This window comes from Geospiza fortis, unplaced genomic scaffold, assembly GCF_000277835.1.
Source record: "Geospiza fortis unplaced genomic scaffold, GeoFor_1.0 scaffold730, whole genome shotgun sequence".
NCBI classification, from domain to species: domain Eukaryota; kingdom Metazoa; phylum Chordata; class Aves; order Passeriformes; family Thraupidae; genus Geospiza; species Geospiza fortis.
In genome coordinates, this window is record NW_005054458.1 from 656,726 (window position 1) to 658,177 (window position 1,452).

The 1,452-nt window shown below is 41.2% G+C and overlaps 1 protein-coding gene across 1 annotated transcript; it reads left to right on the plus strand.

Annotated features, from left to right (window-relative positions):
- Window positions 1-6: 6 nt before the first annotated feature.
- LOC115948646 (histone RNA hairpin-binding protein-like) lies at window positions 7-1,447 on the plus strand (the record flags this gene model as incomplete). Its single annotated transcript, XM_031062719.1, has 3 exons — window positions 7-77; window positions 422-553; window positions 1,312-1,447. Coding segments are annotated over exons 1-3 (297 nt in total), but the record flags the coding sequence as incomplete, so codon positions are not given.
- Between the last annotated feature and the right edge of the window lie 5 nt (window positions 1,448-1,452).

A 1,452-nucleotide genomic window follows, 5' to 3' on the forward strand; every position in this document is an offset into this window, starting at 1 on the left:
CTTTCCAGTTGCCCCAGCTGGGAAGGTAGAACTGAAGAAGGCAAAACAATGAGGACATCAAATAAAAAAATGACAAAGTAGGTATTGAGCTATTGCTGCTTATTGTTACATTGGTTTTAGCAAAAGCCATCTGATGATCTGTGGCTCGTTCCACATGCATTGATGAAGACTTGAAACCACAGACAGGCTGTTTCATATCAAGCCTGAAGGATGCCTTAGGGAGGGACTAGCATTGAAAAGCTTTATCTCAAAAGTTACTTGTGTGATTATTTGAGATTCAGATTTGATTCAGATTTCACTTCTGTGAACTAGATGTGCTCACTGTCTGTCATTACGAATACAGGGCAGTTCTAGAATATGTGTTTATGTAAATTCCTATAAAGCTATTAAGTTTGCTTTCAACTTAATTTTTATTTTCAAATTCTGTTTCAAGCAACTCTGCCAATCCAGCTGAAAGGGAAACTGATGAGGTGGTCCTGAGGAGAAGACAAAAACAGATCAATTTTGGCAAGAATACCCTGGCATATGACAGATACATTAAAGAAGTTCCAAAGTAAGTTACCCTGTGTTGCAGATTTCCAGGTAAACACTTAATGGTTCCTGATGGGTGTTTGTGTGTGTAGAATAGCACAGAACCTTAATTCTCTTGAAATTCTTCCTGTGGATTTTTCTGCTGAGTGTGCCATTATATGATGTGTGATATCTCTGGGTAATTTGAGTCAGCTGTCCCAGCACTGTTCCCTCTCAACTTAGTGTTCACTTTCACCTTAGTGTCTGTGGGATGGGGAAAGGAGAAGGCCTTGAAGCTGTGCAAGCACTGTTCAAAACCCTAAAACCAGTGTGTTTATCAGCACTGTTTTAGCAATTAATGCAAAACACAGCACTAGAGGGACTGCTGGGGAGGAAGGTAACTCCATCCTCAACAGACTGAATACAATACTAAATAAAAGAAGCTGCACTTGACTCAGGAAATGTAAAGTAGAAGGAGCTGGAGGTTAGGATAATATAGAAGCAGTATGAGTTATGCTTCTGTTTCATCTTTGTTCATGGGCAGTGGGGTTCTGCTTTTGGCAGCTGTCAGAGTGCTGGACTGGATGAGCCTCCAGTCTGACTCAGCACATTATGGTTTGTTGTTTTGTTGTTGCTTTTGTGATTTATTTTTGGTAAATCTTATTTCAGTAACGTGTTTAAATATATGACCATTTTATTTATAAGACCAGTGATGGTTGTGTGACCTGATGGAGTAAGGATTCTTTTTAAGGAAAGCGCTCCTTATGCTCTGAAATAACAAATGTCACTGTGTGTTTCCAGGAGCCAGCGACTTCCAGGGGTTCACCCTACAACTCCCAACAAGTTCAAGAAGTACAGCCGCAGGTCCTGGGACCGGCAGATCAAGCTGTGGAAGATAGCACTGCATGCCTGGGATCCTCCTGCTGCAGAAACCTGGGATCT